At 36.3% G+C, this 18,938-nt stretch overlaps 1 protein-coding gene across 12 annotated transcripts in view; it reads right to left on the bottom strand.

Moving 5' to 3' along the window:
* ST7 (suppression of tumorigenicity 7) overlaps positions 1–18,938 on the bottom strand; it is a 250,897-nt gene that overhangs the window by 91,349 nt on the left and 140,610 nt on the right. For 10 of the 12 annotated variants that reach the window (XR_009352945.1, XR_009352946.1, XM_059171663.1 and 7 more), the window contains exons 4-9: positions 11,383–11,437; positions 10,628–10,743; positions 8,852–8,927; positions 6,584–6,652; positions 4,520–4,674; positions 2,262–2,359 (exon numbers count right to left, since the gene is read on the bottom strand). Coding sequence is in view for 10 of the 12 variants with exons in the window: in XM_059171663.1 (XP_059027646.1) it covers positions 2,262–2,359; positions 4,520–4,674; positions 6,584–6,652; positions 8,852–8,927; positions 10,628–10,743; positions 11,383–11,437 (569 nt within the window). In the remaining 2 variants the exon portion in view is untranslated. The remainder of the gene's footprint in view (positions 1–2,261; positions 2,360–4,519; positions 4,675–6,583; positions 6,653–8,851; positions 8,928–10,627; positions 10,744–11,382; positions 11,438–18,938) is intronic. The other 2 variants (XM_059171657.1, XM_059171658.1) reach the window with 1 other exon arrangement.

Genomic DNA, 18,938 nt, shown 5'->3' with positions numbered 1-18,938 from the left:
AGCCACTCAGGCACCCCTGTGTTCATATTACTTTATTTCATTCTGCCCACTGCTCCATCAATTACAGTTTGAGGTAAGAATCACTAACGGCAATTTACAGAAGACAAATGAAAAGCCCATAAAAGAAGAAAGTTGCCCTAGGTCACAGGGCTAGTAAAGAGCAAAGCTGAGATTTACATCTAGGTTTTCTTACTCTCCGCCCAGCATTTATTCAACTGCATCCCAGATTTTCCCTCAAGATCTGTATTTGGACTAATTCGATAAATGGAATTGTAAATATAAAATAGTGTTAAATAAAAGTCAAACCATAGCATAGCTGTATTGGTTTTAATCATATGAAACTGTATACACATATATTAAAACTGATGATCATCAGAATGAGACTGACAGAAAAAACTGGAATTGAAATCATCCCAGTTTGTTTCTCCTATGAAGTTTCTTAAGCACATGATAAAGTCAGTCACCAAAATCCCTTCCTCTACACATGCCTGTCCCAGGCCAACGAAGGTTAAGAAGAGGCAATAAATTTAAAACACCTTGTTAAAGGCTGAATGTGGCTGGGCCAGTTTAAGATAAATACCCCATCTGTCATAAAATTCCCAGCTCTTTTAGAGACAAAGGGACTGACTGGTAGAGTTTCTTCACTAGATCAAAAGATGGAATTTCTGCAACTTAAGAAGTCTGAGAGCAAGTCCATGTCTCTATAGAACTCTACTTTTATAAAAATTAGCACTTACACTGTATAACAAATATTCTTTAAATTATTCCCTCAACCAAAAAAATTTAATCCTGGGATATCCCCTTTGCAGTGGCTTTGCCCACAGAGCATCTATCACCTTCAATCAAACAGAATTACCTTGGAATCTCCCTCCTCTTTTTCCTCTCCTCAGATCTGGGGGCTATCCTGCTGCTTAATGGAGACTGACCCAGGCACGGATCTCACTTGGACCTCCGCATTATCTGCAACTTGCAGAAATAACTAGGGGGTGGGGGCCTGGTGTGCAGCACCCTCCCACCCAAGCCAGAGTAACCGGGAATTTATATGAATAACTTTCCAAAGCTAAACTGACAAAAAGCTCACTAGGTTTACACAGTCCTGTTCACAAACCCAAATGCTGAGAACTGGGCAAAATACCACTTTTATCTTGTCCCTTGGTTCTTTCATTTTTATAAGGAGTGGTTACCTGGCTCTCCTAACTTCAGGAAGACAGTAGGGGCATGAAATGTTGGCAAAAGTCTTCTGAAATTGTTTTTTAAAAGTAAATGTTTATAAATACAATTCCCACTGGTGTCAGTTTCTTTATGAAAAAGTATTTCTTAGTTTAAAAAACATGGAAGTAAAATTTCCTCTACCAGTTTCCCTTAAAACTACTGTTTTGATTATTGAATAATCTCCCTAGGTTCTCTTGCCTTTTAAAACTCAGCTATTGGGGCACCTGGGTGGCTCAGTGGGTTAAGCCACTGCCTTCGGCTCAGGTCATGATCTCAGGGTCCTGGGATCGAGTCCCGCATCGGGCTCCCTGCTCAGCAGGGAGCTTGCTTCCCTCTCTCTCTCTCTGCTTGCCTCTCTGTCTACTGTGATCTCTCTCTGTCAAATAAATAAATAAAATCTTTAAAAAAAAATAAATAAATAAAAATAAAATAAAACTCAGCTATTTCCTCTCTTCTTGTATTGACCACTACTAATAAAATATCCTGATTCAAGAATCTAGAAAAATGCTTGAAATTATTTCAATCAGATTAGATCATACTATTATTACATTTTAGAGTAGCAATTAGACCTATAGTCTATTCAAATGTTTCTAACACCAATAAACACAAAAAAAGTCAGTCAGCTAAAATGCCTGACCTCACTCTTGGCTTCTGGCTACAGCTCCAGAGGTTTAATAATAAGGACACGTACTGAAATTTCCTTAATATGCCAGTCACTCTATGTACAGCTTTCCACGTATTATCTCATTATATCTTCACAACAATCCTAAGCAGTAATAGCTTTTGTTCTTAATATTGTTATTGTTAAAGTTCTTGTTATCTATTCCCATTTTATAGATGAGGAAGCAGGCAGACCAGTTGAGTCACTTGCCCAAGATCACTCATCTAATACACTGGGAGCTCGAGCTGAATCCCAGACTGGCAGGCTCCAGCTCCCATGGGACCACTGCGCGCCATCACTGGCACGCTCTGCTGTGGCCATTTCATTGGCTCCTCCTTCTCTAAGTCAAGTACATTGCTACTGTTCCCAAACACAAACTTAAACTCACATCTCTCATCATTTTCACTGCTTCCCTGGTCCTCCCGAGTCTTCTGGCACACATTGCTAGCCTTCTTTTGATGTAGACCAAGACATTGGTATCTCGTCCTAAAGAAGGAAATATAAAATATCAAAATTTAAAAATACAAAAGCTTTCAGCTGAGCAGCAAGAAAAAAACAGAGGTCTATTTGCCATGCCCTTAAAGGAAAAACTCAGAGAGCACAGAGGGCTCCTTTGGCTTTTTTCTTACTTCCAGGAGCACTGACAACTGTGCTAGTAGTAAAAATGCATGCGGTGTAGTAATTAAAAGTACTTAGGTTTCTAAAGGTCAAATCATGTGACTGATTACCTAATCCATGCTTTTGAGTTAGGATGTTGAATGTTTGATAAATAAAATCATCTGCCACAGAGTGCTGGGAAAATGAACATACCCACATTCAATGTGGTTTACAAGCAAGAATTCCATATTCTTCAAGTCTGCATGCTTTTGGTGGAGATGCAAAGAGGTGAATCTCAGGTTGCATCCTGATGAACTATTTTTTTTTCCTTCTTGACATTAAGTCTGGAGAAGCCTCATCTTGAACTTCTGCTTTATATTATTCTTTCCCTAACACTAGTGACATCATAATCATCTCCAGGTCCCCAAAGAAGTCTATTTTAGCAATATATATTTAGCAATATAACACATTCCAGATATGACAATAGAGTACGCAACAAAATGAAAACTACCCTAGTGTTAGAGAAAGCACTGACAAGCTAACTAGTTATCATAATAGTCACTAAAATGGCTCTTAAAAAGTACATTAACAACTTCTCATCTTAATCCCTTATTTAATTATATGTCTTTTTGGATATGTTTTCAGACCAGTGAGAACATACATGTATTTAATCCTCAGTAAAATTACCATGCTTTAGAAAAATATGACACACCTGTTATAGATTAAGTACATGTATAATATGCAGCTATTAAAAGATGTTAAGACCAAAGTCCTAACATTTCAAGTTTTAAACAATGAGAACAAGATGTGTGTTGAAAATCTGCCAAGCACCTACAAATTATTTTAAAGATGTGATTATATTTTTTGGATAGATTTAGGCAACAGGTTGAAAGGATTTAATTTATAGAAGAAAAGAAATAAAGTAGATTTCTTAAGTTATATTATAAGGAATGTAATTTTATGTGTTAATTCTCATTAGTTCATAAAATAGACATTACTATACAAATGCCTTCAAAATTCATTGTTATAATTTTTTTAAAAGCAAGATAGATGAGAGACTTGATTAACACACATACTTACTGCAAAATGCAAATAAAACCTCATCCATTATCATGTCATGTGGACATATGCATGTATATACACAAAATCAAAGATCTTGCTGTACTTTAGTCATAAGGACTAATATACTCATTCTCTGCACCAAATTCAAGTTTAGCACTAAAATTTAATTTTATAATCTCAAAAATGAAGGAGATGCAATCCTACTCTCCAAGATGCAGGAGGGGAAAATGAGGTAAGAAATTCCACCGTAAGGAAACAACCTGAAGTCTGAATGGACGATGAAAGGATTATCAAATTTCTACTTGAACAACCAAAAAACTGACAAGTCAGCAGCTCCAGGAATTCCAGAAACAATTTTGTTGTCTTGTTTTTATACCATTCCCCCAAAATATTACTGACCCTCTGTTTGGCATACTAAAATGAAAGCCCTCATTTTAAAGAGTTATCTTAAATAAAAGCAGCCATTATAAAAGAGACAAATAATTAGGAACCCATGGTTTTTTATCTCTGGAAGCCAATACCAATGAGCTAAGTACCGGGAATAACTGTGATATTCTTAATTGTCCTATTTCAACCCATGCTATAGAAGACATGTAAGAGAAAATCTTTGATTACATTAACATAAATTTAAGTCCAATTTCCCAAATAGGCCTGATGTTATGGGACAGAGAAGCAACTGATAAACAGAAATATGTAAGAATTCTGAGGAGGAAAAAAAGGTTGCCATTAAAGGTTATTACCATTTATTTCTAGAGTTAAGGATCTAAAAGACAAGGAAAGAGAATCTGTAAATGAAGGTGAACAGTCATGAAGCTGTAAGTTAATTATGTACTGTGCTCTTATGGGATGGAAAAAAATAATAGAAAGGCAAAAACTAGCATTTATTCTCATATAGGAAAGTCATATTTTGAACTGGCCCAAATATTTGTTCTGATTAATCACGCTACAGTTCTGGCCCCCAACGTGCCAGCCTGGAGAAAAGCTTACTGTGTTGGGCTTCGTACTGGGATCCGTGATGCTGTAGCTGCTGAGAACGCCGATAACAGCCATCTCCAGCCTTCAGGGCCTGCTTGAACAGCTTTTCTGCTTCCGCAATGGTGGTTGCTTCCTCTTCAGCCAAGAGAATGTAAGCAGTCGCACACCTGTCCATTCAGATAATAGCCACCGTCATTTACAAATCCAAGGATACTGTCACAGCTGGAGGAGTGCATGCAGAAGGGCAAGGAGTTATGCCGAAACATGCAGAGTGGCCAACTGGTTCATGCACCCCTGGTTCATAGTTGTCGACACAAAATAATGACACAAAAGAAATGTCTCTATTTTAGCTTGAAAGGTAGGATGTGTAGTGTTAGGAGTGTGGGGCTCACAGATGGACTCTGCCCCTTATTAGTGTGTCACTTCGGGCAAGTTATTACTCTGCCTCTCTGATGGAGCACAACAGGGAACCGATTTGTTGACAGTGTTGTTGCGAAGGTTAAGTAAGGTGATGCATGTGAAGTGCTCAGTACAGTAGCCGGCAGGGGGTACATAGTCCCATAGTCCGAGTCAACCGGCGATGGCAATGAGGAGAGCTGTTGGGAAAGATCTCCTTCCAGCTCTCAAAGTTAGAGATCCTACAGACAAGTCTCCTTCTAGTCACTAACCACGGATTCTCTGGAGTCTAAGGATATCTTTAGAATGAGAAGTTCATTAAATCGGATCAATTACGCATTAAAAAAACAGCGCTTCAACATCACATTACAGTCAGCACTGATTTTCTGGGCCAGAGAAGAACACTAGAAGAACCCACAGGTAGTGTTTTTTCTGAAGAGTTCCAAATCTGATTCAGCCTTGGCAGTTCAGTCTCATGCCTTTAACAGTGACAGCTACCACCACTTGCTGCTCCGTATGTAGGAAGCACTGTACCAGGCACTTAACATATATCGTCTCATTTAATCCTTTCAACAACCTCTAAGCTAGGAAGCCGGAAAGGATAAGCAGTTAACTAACAAACAAGGGGAACTCTTGGAAGTTTCAACCTTCCCCATCATATCAGAACAACCCAACTGCCAAAGAAAGGGAATGTGATAGGAAACAGTGAGGCCGGAGCAGACCATACAGGTCCTGATCTGCACAGATCCCTCTGCTTTCCTTCTTCTCCACTGCCTCTCTTGTGGTCACTTCCCTACTTATCAGAACCTCCATCAGACCACAAGAGAGAAAATAATAGAAAGTGAAACCAAGTGTTACTTTTACCATTCATAAACTGCAACGGCCCAGCTAGGAAAAGGAGGCTGAACTTACAGTCAATGGGAGGTTTGGGTGACAGGTTAATCTTAGCCTTGAGGAGGGGTCTTGTCAATTCTTTGGTCAATCCTTCTAATTTCATGCAGGACTGACCAATGGGGCTTTAAATAGAATGTGGTGCAATAGGGAGAAAAAATGCCCAGAAAAAATGCCGTAAAACCAATTACTATGGAGGGCAGCAGATACAGGACTTAGAAAGAACAATAATGATGCTAAAACTGCCCAGTAATTCACTGGAGAAAATAACTGGGACAGGCATCAGGAAGCACTATTTAAGGCTTCAGATGCTGACATATAGGTATGGATCAAGGGTAATGAAGTGAAAACTGAAATTATAACACGGAGTGGTGGATACAGTATCAGCGGATTTAGCTATAAGATTATAGTCAGTGGGCTGGGAATTCAAGACAGGTGAGGGGGCAAGTTGCTTGCTTTATTTATTTATATTTCAAATAGTATTCTTAGGAGGAGAGGCAGAGTAGCACTACTAGCCAAGAAAACATATATCTATGTGGGAAGTCATGAGTCTGGGGTAGAAACATGCTAAGAGCTTGTGAATGAAGGAGAAAGAGCAATAGAAGTGCTAATGGTTGGGGAGTACAGAACGACGGCTCAGCTCGATGGAAGATAGAGATGATGCATCCTTGTCACAACACAATACACAGACAGAAGCAAGAAAGTATGGTGATGGGGGTGTCAACCATCCAGATATCTGCTAGAAGAAGTCTCATTTGGTTAGAAGTAGGGCACAGGTTCTTGACTTACTTTGGTAACAATTTTATCTCCCAGATGGTAGAGGAAGCAATTAGGGGAACTTCAACTCTGGACCTAATTCTGACCAAGAAGAAAAAAATAGTTGGTGAAATGAAAATTGATAGGAACATTCAGAGAGAGTTACTATGTATGTCATTTTGGAGTTCAGGGTAATCCAAGAGGGTAAGGTGGACTTCAAAAACTTCAAAGAAAAGAGGTATGATTCATGGCATGAAACTCTGAAGGAAAAAAAAATGGTTGAAGAGGGTTGAGCAGCTTCCAAATGTCCAACTATCACCATAGTCACAAATGAACCTCTCAGGAAGAAAAGAGGGGTGATAATTAAGTAACCAACACAGCTGCACAGAGATCTCTCACAAGGTCAGATTCTTAAAGGACATGTGAAAAAAGATGGAAAGAGGGCATGTCATGAAGGACTACAAGAGAGTGGAATGAGCTAATAAGAATTATGTCAGGAGAGCTAAGACTCCAAATTAGCTGAAGCCTGCAAAGCAAAATAAAGACACAACAAAATGCTAAAGACAACCATCTATTCCCGTTTTAAAATTATGTTTAAGGCCCTATTACCACCCCCCATTTCTCTACAATGATCGCAAAAATAAATAAGCAAAAAAAAGACAAACAACACAACAACCACATCAAAACAAGAAAAGTTTGTAGTTAGTAGCAGCAGATAATAAAGAGAAAGCAAAACTCTCTAACTACTATTGTTTTCCTGGCTTCTCTATCAAGGAGCATGACTGTCGGGCTGAAAAGGGGAGAAGAAATAAAATTCTAACATGGGTAAAAAGATGTAAGATAGCAAATAACTGATCTATTCTAAATGAATTACTGTACTGGGATGGGCAAATCCCAGGAAGCCAACAGACCCCGTAGGCAGGCAGGCCGTGGAAGTGCTCTCTGTGGATAGTTAAGGAATCACAAAGAATGGATAGGTGCTAGAAGATGAGATGACAAATACAGTAAAATTGTTCAAAAAGGGAAGGAGGCAGACTTCCCAAACTACAGAACAGTGATTTGGAAAGATATTCTAATAGATTATTAAAGGGATGGTCTCCAAGCATTTTTAAAAGAAAGTAGTGAACACTAGAAGCTAGCTTAAATTCACTAAGAATAAATAAATCAGGTTGTGCTAGCTTAATTTACTCTAAAGAATTTACTAAACAGTAAAGATCCACAGATACAACTGGCATCCTTAAGATCAAAATGGAGAAATATGAGCTGAATCACAGTGTAACCTGGGCGGCTTAGTAATTGGTTGAACAATACCAAAGGATGATGAGTCATGAAGACATGGACCTGGAGGATAGTCTGTATATGTCATGTCACAGAATTCTGTCCCTGATCCTGACATTTTTATCAGAAACATGGATGACACACAGAAGGTAGGCATATCAAATTTGTAGATGACAAGGAATTGGAAAATAAATATGCTGTATGACAGAATCAGAAACCAAATAGATCAACAGGTTATAATGGCAGGATTTCCAACTTTCAAGTGAATCTTTTTTTTTTTTTCTAAGAGCTCCAAAGAAGATTCTGTAACCTTCTTCAAAAAAATCGTAAAATAGTTTAACAATGACTACTTGGCAGGGAGAGTGTCGAGGTGATTCAAGCACCAGATGAGTGGTTGAGCTAAATGACCTTTAAGGTCTCTGCCAACCCGGAGATTTTATGACTCCAATTTTAAGAATCTTTCCCACTTTCTGAGATCTCCAGAAGATATTTCCCAGCCTTCCTTGGTAACCCACAGCATGTTTGACAACACTAACTACAGCATTTCCTCTTATCTTTGTCTTGAAATACTTTTAAAAGTGCAATTTTTTTCACTTTACGTTTTTGTTATCTTTTCCCAACTAGCAAAAGCTTTACCTAAAAAATGTGATGGCACAGATGAGAATTCTACAACTGGAAAAAACCTCCCTGTCAGTATGTTTTAGATATGTAAAGAACTGTATTGATTTTATGTCCTTAAAATATGCCACAGGTAGCCCCTAAAGATCTTGGAAGCCCTGGAATAGCCCTTGGAAGCTGTTTAAGGATGGTTGTAGCAAAACCACTAAACTGCTTTCTAAGATGACGAAAACCACCATGACATGGATATCCTTTACAAAAAAATTTTTTGCAAATTAATAATTCCCAAAACAATCCTCAAGTTCAAATGTATAATTTAATTTAAGTATCCTACTAATAGCAACTGAATACATTCAGCAAAGGATGAGTTTTCCTTTTTTAAAAGCAAAATTTTCTCTCACTTACTCGTTTATCTCTAAGGCTTCATGAGCTGCAGAAATTCTAGCTTGGGGGTTTCTTTCTCTCCAGGCTTTCTGCATTACTATTTTAGAAAAAGAGAAAAAAGCATGTCCATCAATATACATAATAGGGAAGACTCAACATAGTTAGTTAAATTAAAAGCTTTCAGCTTGAGTACAAGACAGTATTTCATTTACCAAGAAAGTCAGCCCAAATCTCCAAAGTCACACAAATACTCTAATTTGCTATATCATTGTCCTTCAGTAGATGATACCAAATCTTTCTTATGCTCATAAAATTACAGATCTAAATCTTATAGATTAACCCATGGTCTATAATTTTAGAGATTTAATCTTGATTAAGATTTCTCTTTTTTTTTTAACTTTAGTATTAGTTGACATACAGTGTTAACAGCAGTTTCAAGTATATAACATAGTGATTCTCCAAGCTACATGTTATACTATGCTCACCACACAGATTAAGGTTTCTTAATCAAGAAAGAAAAGACATTCTAAAAGAGATTTAATATTTCTTTTGCTCATTAGTTCATTTGTTGTTAAGAAACATATATTATTTTACCTCTTTTGAGATGAAATTGCTACTAATCTCTTCCTTCTACTTAGACACATCATAATCTCTATTGATCATTTTCCCAAATTCTATAGGCTCTGGGTATTAGGACATTTTAAAACTATTTGAAGAATTAGGAGTTGGAATAGGAAAAAAAAAAGTGCTTTAACCTTTTGCTTAACATGTCTATCTGTTCCCAAAGTTTGCTGCAAACACAGTTTTTATATACCAGAGCAGTTTTCTTTATATATATTACGGAAAGCTCAATGCCTGGAATATTTATTGGACATGATATTCTGCCATGGCAAAGAGTACCTTTTTTTTTTTTTTTTTTTTTTTTTTTTTTTGACAGACAGAGATCACAAGTAGGCACAGAGGCAGGCAGAGAGAGAGAGAGAGAGAGAGGAGGAAGCAGACTTCCCGCTGAGCAGGGAGTCCGATGCGGGGCTCGAACCCAGGATCATGACCCCAGCTGAAGGCAGAGGCTTTAACCCACTGAGGCACCCAGGCACCCTCCAAAGAGTAACTTTTAAAAAAGACAACAATCTCCATATTTGTTTTATAAATACGTATATTCTAAGTTAGTTTCTTAGGTGCATGTACATATTCCTCTTTTTAAAGATTTTTTTCACTTATTTAAGTTTGGTAATATAAAAAATAGCAGTGGAATTATTTGAACCTCAAACAATGTGAAATGCAAGCCAAACAAAGCCTTCTCTAAGATGGAAAACAAATATGGATTCCAATAATTAAGGCCATGCCCCAACTTAATGCTAGTGAGCCTATAAATAAACATAGAAATCACTACAATATATTCCTTTATCATTTGGATTCTCTGAATCCCAATTTCTAATTATAATATCGTCAAAGACACATGACCTTTCATCCTACCTAAACCAAGGATTAATTAGCTTTATATGAGATTTATACCTCCTCAAAATATATAAATCCAATATCAGTATATTTTTCTAAATGGTGTTTTAAATTATGTCAAGAAGACTTGTTTCTACACTGATATTTCATTGCGATAAATCCTTTATTTAAGTATCAGAATTCTGGGCTCTCCTAGTCAATGTCCAATTTAGTATTTTATACATTAGGGGTTTTGTAGAGCAGATATTCTAACAGTAATAAACATTATTATTTAAATAATAACCTTATTCAAACCAAAAAGCCATTCCACTCAGCAACTATCTAAAAGATTGTCCATACTTGCATCTGCAGGACGCAGGTGGTCTGAGTCACAAGTAAAGAATGTCTGGTGATCTTGGGCAGAGAGATTCATGTCATAGTAAGTCAAAGGCTCTCGTCCTGTCACCCAAGTATACCTGGTAAAGGGGAAATAAATGGTCAGACACTTTGAGAGAAGAAAGCAAGACCTACAATATATTAAGCTGCATAGCAGCTGAACTATAAAGCATGAACTAAAACAGCTTCGCTAATGAATGAAAAAAAATTTTTTTAATCATCCTGTTCTCCCTTTAGGAAGTATACCAGCAGGAAAGAAGGAAACATTTTCCTCTATATTCTTGTCAAAAAATTTTACTAGCACTAGCTAATGAAAACTTACCCTAATTTTATCATGAATAGACATTTCCCAAAAGCCTTGAAAATTCTGATATGCCTAATTACTCTGCAAAACTGAATTCCTCCATAACTTCTGTGACACGTTCATAACCACGTTCTAGGTAAACCTGCTTCAAAATATTTTGATTGTACAATGTATAACGAAATGAATAACTGTAATAGAAAATTTCTAAAAACTGCACATCTTTATATATTATCCCAATTCCAATCCCCAAAATAATTATAAAACAGAAAAATCAAAACATTTGAGGACTGTATCAAAAACAAAAACACTACCCAGACGGTTACAATGACCCCTAAATGAACCAGCAAAAACATTCGCTGCTTGTCTTTACTCTCTGAACTAGACCCATTTGTCTCCCAAGCTGTCAAATGCTTACCGATTATATTCAGCACCCCTAAATAAATTTAGTGGATTTCGCCATACTTTACATTCTGCAACAAAGAGAAATATGAAAATGTTACACAGAGTCCAGAGACATTACAAGCTAATTAATTCAGCAAACCACCCTTCCTGGCCATTTGATAAGATAATTTTATTCTCTATCCTCTACATGAAAAGGAACATGGAAAAACTCTGAGTGGTTAATCAGGAAACATAGCTCAGATACAAGGAATTTGGAAAGTTTCCCCTAATCTTTCTAGGCTAAGCTTCCTCAATTTGCTAAATCAAGGTATAGGTCAAAACCAGCTAATTCATAACTCCAATAGTCATCAAGAGGTCTAAACAAATTCTATGAATTTACTTCTAAAATTATAGGTAGCAGATACAGGTAGAAGTAAAACTACTTTCTTAAAATAAATCTTAAAATAACTCCTAAATAAGCCTAACTTATGCTCTAGATTATAATATGCAAGTGCCCTAGATTTTTATTTAAGGTCTTTGTTAATACTGATCTTGTGATAATTCACCATATTGCCATACGTTGCATATACATAAGCAATCACCAGATTGCTTACATTGCCATAAAGTAGTAATAAGAAAATTAATAAAGGTATTTTTTAGGGAGAAATGTTATGAAAATATATTGTTTTAAAGCATTAACACTATTTGCTTATACAGATACATGTAGTAATCATTATACCAATATTATAATTCTAGCAGGTACTAATAGATTATACGTCTTTCTTATACAAAGACTGCAGAAATTCAGAACCACAGGACTTAGAAAAGTCTATCATTAATTTTTAGGACTGTCTTGTAAGAGTGTGACTAATACTCTACAATTCTTTTTAAACAGCCTATGATTAACACTTTCTACTGATTCAGAATACATTTCCTTGAATGAGTAATATTTAATAGAAAATAAAATCAGTTAACAGTACTAAAAACATTGCTGTATGTGTAGTCCACCAAAAGACATCCAAAGACATATACACAAAAAAGTGAACAATTATTGCAGATATCAAAAGAACATTAAAGTCCATGGGTGACTCATTAAGATTCTCAGTCCTATTATATGCAATATCCATACCCATCCACCCATCCAAGAGTACTGAGCACTCAATGGAAAAAACAAACACAAGCAATGCACTATTAGAATACAGCATGAAAATGAAGACCATAAAACACTACAGAAACACTGTGTGTAATCTCAATACATTCCTGATAAAATAGCAAACAAAAGGTATACATATAACAGGAAGACATGTTTTCATTTAAAGAAGATAAATTTATCTTTAAATTAGGACTGGAGTCCGCCTAAAATGTGCTCAATGTTTGCAAATAATGTCGCTAAATTTTCTGACACTTAGCTTAATTCGACATTTAGGAAATGATCTTTGTTCATTTGAACAAATGATGATTTGTTCAGTTAGTTCAGCATCTTTGAATTTTTTTTTCCTGAGAAAGCAAAATTCAATGGCTGTCACTTCTTATAGCACTAACTAAAAAATTATGCTTTTCTTAAATAATTATGTTTTCCCAGATGTAAAAGCCCTTAGAGGGGTCACTAAAGAACTTCAGATCATAGCTTGAATCACACCTGTGAGCCAAAAAACCAGGACTGCTGTCCTTAAGGCTATTGTAACTCTGAGGTCCTCATCATTCCCACCGACTCCTCAGAGGATGTCTTTTAAGATCCAAAGTGCTCTTCTTCAAGTTTTATGAATATTGCAAGTTTAGTATTTAGCAAATAACAAATATGCACACATATTTATGTACAAAGGATGTTCATGGTGGCATTATTTACAAGAAAACAGGAGCATGTGGGGAGATGCCTCTGCCCCACTGAATTTCATCTGAAATATTAGTGAAAAGGTTGTGGCAAATAATTTTATCTCCAGTGAATACATTATTCTATTTGCCTAGAAGGATAAGCACTGTTCAAATTTCAAGAGACAAATGATAAAGCAAAAGATCTCTAATTAAAATTTCAACTCTATTTTATGCTGCATACAAATGAAATTATTTCTACATAAAAATGACTGCAAAGAGAAATGATGTATGTACCTAAAGTATTTTTGAGCAGTATCTAAAGATACGTCTTTATTAGGGAAGTGTCACAATACAGCCAGCAGGGGGTGCCACAAACATTTTGAAATGTTTTTACGGCTTGTAATAGAAAACTGAACTTTTAAAAAAAAGTCACTGCTAACATTAGTGTCATACATGTAATCTATATTCAGTTTCTCTAACTATCCCTGAAACTTAGAAATGAGGATCTAAGTAACTATAACAGATGTAAAATACTCTGAATGATAAAAAAAATATATATATGTGATATAGAAGTACATAAGAAACATCTTCATTAGCTGTATCCTTCAAATTGGTGCAAAACCAGAATATTTTTTTAAAGAAATAAGCAACTAGAGGTCAAATATGAACACCTCAAAGTTCTACCTCAAATTAGGTCACAGGTATGTTAATTTCTTCTTTGCTACTCTGTTTCATAATCTTAACCACTACTACAAAAACACTCTCTCTCTGGAATTACTCTTGAGTACATAACCAATAAATATCAGACTGCCTGATGGTTTGGTGATAGGGACAGAGGTTATAAATGCCAAAAGTATTAGAATGTGAAGATTTAAGTCAAGAAGTTCAACTCAGATATCCAGAGGGTAAAAGTTTTTCCACACGAGGTCCAGTCTCTTACCTTACTCATGTCTTTGAGGAATCAATTCTTTATTTAAGTCAGAATTAAAATTTTACTTCCAAAAGGAAATTTGCATTCTCCATTAATATGAACAATTTCAGGGGCACCTGGGTGGCTCAGTGGGTTAAGCCGCTGCCTTTAGCTCAGATCATGATCTCAGGGTCCTGGGATCGAGCCCCGCTTCGGGCTCTCTGCTCAGCGAGGAGCCTGCTTCTCTCTCTCTCTCTCTCTGCCTGCCTCACTGCCTACTTGTGATCTCTCTCTGTCAAAAAAATAAATAAAATCTCTAAAAAAAAAAAAAAATCAACAATTTCAGTGCCCTTTAGAAGACCCAGAAGTTGACATGGACTCCATCAAGGGCTTGCTGACATTAACAGCCCAATTAAAAATATGCCCCAATACAATAAACATACTGTCTATAGTTCCATTTGGAGCAGCCCACAGAAGAGTCTCTATCTACAAATCCTGAGAGAAATATTCAGACCTCAGCATGCATGCAAGAATGTAGTTCAAGAGGAAGAGAAGCAATAAATATTGGAATAGTACTTGTTTAGTTCGCCAAGGCTGCAGAACAGATTCCACCCTTTGTAATAATAGGATGATCATAAGTTTCTATGTCATAGACAAAGAACATTAAAAAAAAAAAAGGTTACTGCTATCAAGGACTTCTAATATCAAGCACAATCTTGTCTTCTGCCTTCCCTCTCACCATTCCTTACTAAAGCTTGCCATCCCAGTGACAGTCACTTCATGTCTTTTGTACTCACTCACTCCTCTAGAATGCCTATCCCCATATATAGAATAGCTATTCTATATATGTTTAAACGACACTATTCTGTATTAGTCCTGAGGCTGGACCCTGGGTAATACAAAAATAAAAATAGGGGCGCCTGGGTGGCTCAGTCATTAAGTATCTGCCTTGAGCTCAGGTCATGACCCTGGGTCCTGGGATCGAGCCCCGCATCAGGTTACCTACTCAGCAAGGCATCTGCTTCTCCCTCTCCCATTCCCCTTGCTTATGTTCCCTCTCTCTCTCTGTCAAACAAATAAATAAAATCTTTAAAAATAAATAAATAAAAATAAAAATAAAAATAGAGGAGCTTATAGTCTTGGTAGAAAAACAGAAAGGGCATCCAGCTGAAGAAGCTCTACAGAAGGAGTAATACACTGCCGGAACCATAGACTTTCGCTTTGTCACAGTCCTCAAAGAAAAAGAGAACTTAATTCTCAGAAAAACCAAGAGGATCCAAACTCACAGAGCTTTTATTCACGTGGAAGAAAATTTAACTCCACATCCAATTCATTTACTCTGAGAACCTTTCTTTCCTAAAATTAAAAATAAATAAATAAATATGTGTGTGTGTGTGTGTGTGTATGTGTGTGTATATATACACACACGTACATATATATACACATATAAACATATAAATGTGTTTATATATAAACATTCCAAACATATACATTATTAATTCATAGCCTAGGAAGATTTGTTATACTAAAAAGTTACCACCTCGTCCCAGAATCTAAAATCTAAAAATAATGGTATTATTATTATTACAAACAGCAGCAATAGCAACTTTTGTTGTCATAGCTATAAGCCTGATTTTCGTGGAGCCTTTCTATAAGAGGTTTTTAAAGCTCAAATCATCTATAGTCCTTACATACGCTAGTGAGGGGCCTATCATAGGCCCTTTTTACAAACAAGTAAAGCATAGAAAAGCTATATAATTTCCCTGCTGTTCATAGTAAATGAGATTAAGGGCTGGTGTCCAGAGTGACCAACAACCACCCACTATATGCAATGAGCCCATTACCCTGCAACATCATATTTCAAAAATCCTATGACTTCATCAATTAAATTCACTAGAAAAACAGCTTCAAAAACTCCTCTAGGGAAATGTTAGGCACGTTTAAACAAACTTTCAAACGTTTTAGTTCCAAAGTACACCAGAAAAGGGCCCTCAATAGTTTCACCAGATGTATTATGACAATCAAGATTAAGCCCAAGCCAGTCAATGTCTGACATATGATTCTGCCATATATTTAATAGCTTTGATATCTCAAAAATGAATACCCAATTCTCTATTTCACACAAGTTATTCTTTTTTTTTTTTTTAAGATTTTATTTATTTATTTGACAGAGAGAGATCGCAGGTAGGCAGAGAGAGAGGAGAGGAAGCAGGCTTCCTGCAGAGCACAGAGCCAGATGCGGGGCTCGAACCCACTAAGCCACCCAGGCGCCCGTCACACAAGTTATTCTTAAACAATCATTATGAGTAACAATATCCATTTTCTTAAGTAGTTAAGCTTTAGCTGTTTTGATAACCTTTGAAATAACTGTTTTGAAAGAACTAGTAGTAAAGGCACAAAGGAACATATAGATAATTTACAACTCAACAAATATGTTATTCCCTCAGATTCTATAGAATGAGAATAGGTATTAAAAAATGATGAATTTCAAGACCATTTTTATTGATCTGCTCTATTCAAGATCGTGTACTACTCTCTTCAAGTATTGCTAAGATGGTTAAATCTTTATCGTATCTCTTATACATTTCTCACTGATTATTTCTGACCTAAGTCAATCAGCTCAACCAAATACTGTGGAAACTGTGAAGTAAGTTTATTAAATAAATGTTCACCAGGGACTAAAACAGTTTTAGGCACTTTCACAATTCAACTGGAGATCAAATCTATACTAGAACATAAATTTTAGTAGCAAAAGATTTTAAAAGATGTAATAAGCACTAGCTAAAACAATCATTTCAACACATGCATAGATGTAGCAAGGACAACTGAATTCCCCTAATTGAGATGATTAAAAAGCAACTCCAAAGCTTCTGGACATGTAGCAATTTGCAATTCTGCTAAGCGATGTATTTGAAATGCAAGCACTGAAAGGCCTGGACATAAAAGTGAGTCACTAAGCTAATGAGTAAACCTCACTGAACCCATAGCCCCATCTCCATGGAGCTGAGCCATCTTCCCCAGCATATTCACAGAGAAGTCAGTACATCTGGGGGACACTGCCTGATGACTGTCCTCTGACTTGCTATTTCTGAATGACCTCATTTATCCCTCAATGTACTCTGTGAAGTAGATACTGTTGTTATTCCCGGGTATGGAAATTAAGATTCCAAGGAAGGTTAAGTGATTCAACCAAGGTCAACCAAGAGATAGGGCCAAGATTAGGGCCACATCTGTCTGACCCCAGAGCCTAAGCTCTCGAGGACGGGCAACTCCACCACTAAGCTGTTTCTAAGTAAGTTTGGCTAATATCACTTCTGAAATAATATAATGTATGGTAGTACAGGTTTTTTTAATGAAATTATTTATTTTACCAGTTTAGTAATTACATTAGTATTGAGTTTACAGACCTCACAGAGGATCCTGTCTAATTTTTTTAGTTGGGGCTTAAGACTTTGGATTCCAAGGCAAGACTACCTAGGTTACCAGCCATGTGACCTTAGACTGACCTTGGGCAGACAACTTAACTTACCTGTACCTCAGCTTCCTCAACCATATAACAGAGATAATAACACTACCTGCTTCTTACATATGTATACATATATACCATGTAAATATATACGATATATATTAAGATTAAGTGAGACTAAAATGAAATTATTTGAGACAGAGGCAAGTAACTATAAGCAGAATTTATCTAAAGATCTAGTTCTCTGCAAGAGAACACTAAGGTATCTCAGAGCATTTAAACTTGACTTTGGCAAGGATACTTCTCATATGATAAAGCACCCTGAACTTTTCCAGATATCTTGAAGGCGAATGCTGCCAACCCTTGTCTTCATGACAACTTACTCAAGAACAGGGCAAATTATCAAACAGATGTTCCCATATCCAGATTCAAAATGTTACTTGTCCCTGAGAACTCCCTCCCTTCAGACAGGAAGAAGTTGCCCACGTTTTAAATCCCAGCACACCATCAGCTCATAAGCTGAGTTGAATTAAGAAATGGCAGTGAGAAACACAGGGACATGGCAAATACATCAGCAGGGTTTATGACGAAAAATGGTGGGTTAGCTCCCAAAAAAAGCAAAACAAGTAAAATGTTCATAAATATTAACCTAAGCCAATAAATATTAACCTAAAAACCTAAAAACTGGCTAGCTTAAGAAGCCGTATAGTTAACTACATTTCTTCTCTGATCCAGAGATAAAGATTACTACAGTTTTTAAAAGAGTTTGCACCCAGGCCAATTTGTACAGAAACAAACAACAAGGTATGAATAGCTCGCCTTGTGACAATCATAGTCCTCCCACTTCCCATAACCCCACCGGAATCATTCTTAAGCAGGTCAGGTCTTTCAACTTTCAACCAAAACAAATGACTCCTTAAGAGCTACACTATGGCTTTCAGATAAATCAAAGTTTATAACTAATAATTTCAGGGTTTTGGGTTTTTTTTTTAAGTTTTTCAATTATTTTTTCTCAAATAGGCAATTAAACTGCCTCTGCCAATATCCATGGGATTTCTTAGCCATGTTTTATTTCATGTAAGATTCGCCAAAGAACTGTCTTGTCATTCTCAAAGAAAATCAAAAGATTCACCCTTTTGTTATTAAGGCAACAGCCACTGTATGATTATTAAGGGAATAGGAATTGTTAAGCAAATTCCTCTTTTTAGGAAAATGTGCTATTAATTACCCTCAGCTTTGGACTTCCTTTTTCCTTTACTTAGATGAAACCAGACTATTTAATAGAAAGTGATTAAAAGTAAGACAAAAGACAATATACTTTAATAATACTTTTCTTATTCAAAAATAAAAATTACCACAGGAAAAGAGAAGTGGAAAATAGTACTAGTCCCACTGAAACCAT

This window comes from Mustela lutreola, chromosome 4, assembly GCF_030435805.1.
Source record: "Mustela lutreola isolate mMusLut2 chromosome 4, mMusLut2.pri, whole genome shotgun sequence".
Lineage (NCBI taxonomy): Eukaryota > Metazoa > Chordata > Mammalia > Carnivora > Mustelidae > Mustela > Mustela lutreola.
The sequence above is the reverse complement of the archived record's forward strand: the minus strand, read 5'-3'. Positions and strand labels throughout refer to the sequence as shown.